Source organism: Volvox carteri (genome assembly GCF_000143455.1).
Source record: "Volvox carteri f. nagariensis unplaced genomic scaffold VOLCAscaffold_22, whole genome shotgun sequence".
NCBI lineage: Eukaryota > Viridiplantae > Chlorophyta > Chlorophyceae > Chlamydomonadales > Volvocaceae > Volvox > Volvox carteri.
This window is the reverse complement of record NW_003307565.1, coordinates 965,085-966,994: the sequence shown is the minus strand read 5'-3', so window position 1 is coordinate 966,994 and position 1,910 is coordinate 965,085. Positions and strand designations below refer to the sequence as shown.

The 1,910-nt window shown below is 55.7% G+C and overlaps 1 protein-coding gene across 1 annotated transcript in view; it reads left to right on the top strand.

Annotated features, from left to right (window-relative positions):
• Positions 1-1,447: 1,447 nt before the first annotated feature.
• The window catches only part of VOLCADRAFT_91709 (uncharacterized protein), a gene marked incomplete at both ends in the record, with an annotated part of 3,713 nt that continues 3,250 nt past the window's right edge, over positions 1,448-1,910 (top strand). The window contains one exon of the mRNA XM_002951202.1: positions 1,448-1,906. Within this exon, the coding sequence (XP_002951248.1) occupies positions 1,448-1,906 (459 nt within the window). The remainder of the gene's footprint in view (positions 1,907-1,910) is intronic.

Genomic DNA, 1,910 nt, shown 5'->3' with positions numbered 1-1,910 from the left:
GTCGGGATTCGAAGACATACGTCGAGAACGGTGACAGCAAGGTCTTGAACCCTGAACACTAGTATAGTGATACGTTAAGTGTCTGGCCGAAGCACTTCACCTGGGTGGCTTAAATGCGGCCCACCTGCCGCCATCTCCATTCCTGGAGTCTTGGTGTCGTACGCTAGGTTGTGATAGCGTACCAGAAAGTGAGTTCGTACCGTTAACGAGTATGGTTCGTAATAATAATAATAATAATAATAATAGTACGCCGGCCGGGGCCTGGCGTGTGTTAAGGGGGTGGGGAACTGAGGGGCGGCGTAGCCGCTCCTGTATGCCCACACCACCGTGGGAAACCGTTCGGGTTGTACCGGTTACTTGACTGTACCCTCCAGTACTCGCCGCGCCCGGATAATCGTGCCCGCTGCTTCGATTGTTTGCCGGTGGAGGTGCAGGCAGGTCTTCTGGGCCTGCTCAGCGGACGAGCTGAGTCTGCACAGTAGCGGTTTTAGTGTGTTGGTTAGTGTCCCAGTACTTCCCAGGGTGACAATTTGCGCCTCGGTGTAGTGCACCGTCCAGCCTGCTTTCGTGAGTTCCTCTGTTAGCCGTGCATGCTGTGCGGTTTTCTGTTCGAGTTTGTCGGAGTGCTGCAGGTCACTGGTGTAGCCCACTTCAACAATGTATACATCGTGCTTGGATTTACACTCCGGCCCCTGGTACCGTTTGTGCTTGGTTCTGTGCGCGGGGAGGTCGGGGATGAACATGATGTCTGGGCGGAGGCGACGGATTTCCTCGTCCGCTAAGTGTGGCAGCATCCATTTGGGGACGCGCGTCCCACTGCAGTACGGTGGGAGATCCTCTTCTTTACCGGCGTCCATAATCATGAAGCCACCACCGTGGTGGCCCCCGTTGACGCAGTCGGCAATAGTGCGCGTCGCTTGGTTATGCCGGTTGATGTACATGCCCTTCATGGTTGGGTGGGGGCACCCGCCGAGTATGTGGGCTCCTGAGTCGGGTGTGGGGCCGGTCGGGCCACAGCTGCGGCAGATGGGGCAGTTGCCGTCTCCGCCTCGTCCGTAAAGTTTCTTTAGCTTAGCATTGAATAGCAGCCCGTATCGAGCTTTCAGTACTTGCAGTTTGAGCCAGTGTGGCATCTTTGCATTACTAAGGAAGGAATTTGTAGCTTAGATGCGGCAGGAGCAAAGCGAGTATAGCCTCTAAGCTAGGTTATGTACGGCAGCCGTATGGCTTGCTGAGAATTCGAATTTACTATTTCAGCTGACAGCTCCATAGTTCCGGCATTCTGCCTACACTATTGGAGCTTATTATTATTGTTGCTCTCACTTTTATCCAAGACCTTACCGACTACCCTCAAGCCTCATCGACGCTCTACCACAACGAATCGACATCGCCGCGGACCTGTCACTCTCCGAGGAACAACCAGGAGCTCCGTCACAAAAATCAAAAAATGACGGGTAAGAGGACAAAGGCAACGGGAGATAACCTGGTCAACGCAGGAGCGGCCGAAGCAGCCGGCGAAGGGGGATCGGGCCAGATGCTGCCAGCCAACCAAAACGACATAGAAGCCGCCAGGGATACTTTGAGCGGGAACATAGACCAGCCGACTCTTCACCAGCTGCTGCTGGGCGTCCTGTCAGCAGCGCAGGCCAACGCGCCAAAAGCGCCAGCCAGGGATCCCCGGACAGCACCGCCTCGGGATCGCTCTCCTGACGTTGTCATCACAAAAGACGTGACCATCATGCCATCCGCAAGAGAACAGCTAGCAGCAATAAGGACGGAAGTTCAAGCAAATGACGCACCGAAGCTGACAGCACCACACGAGCAGCGGGAGCAGCTCGACGAAGGAACGCTAATGCTGCTAGAGACCGCCATCACCGCGCTGGATGCGAACGAACCCCAGCTGGCCGTCG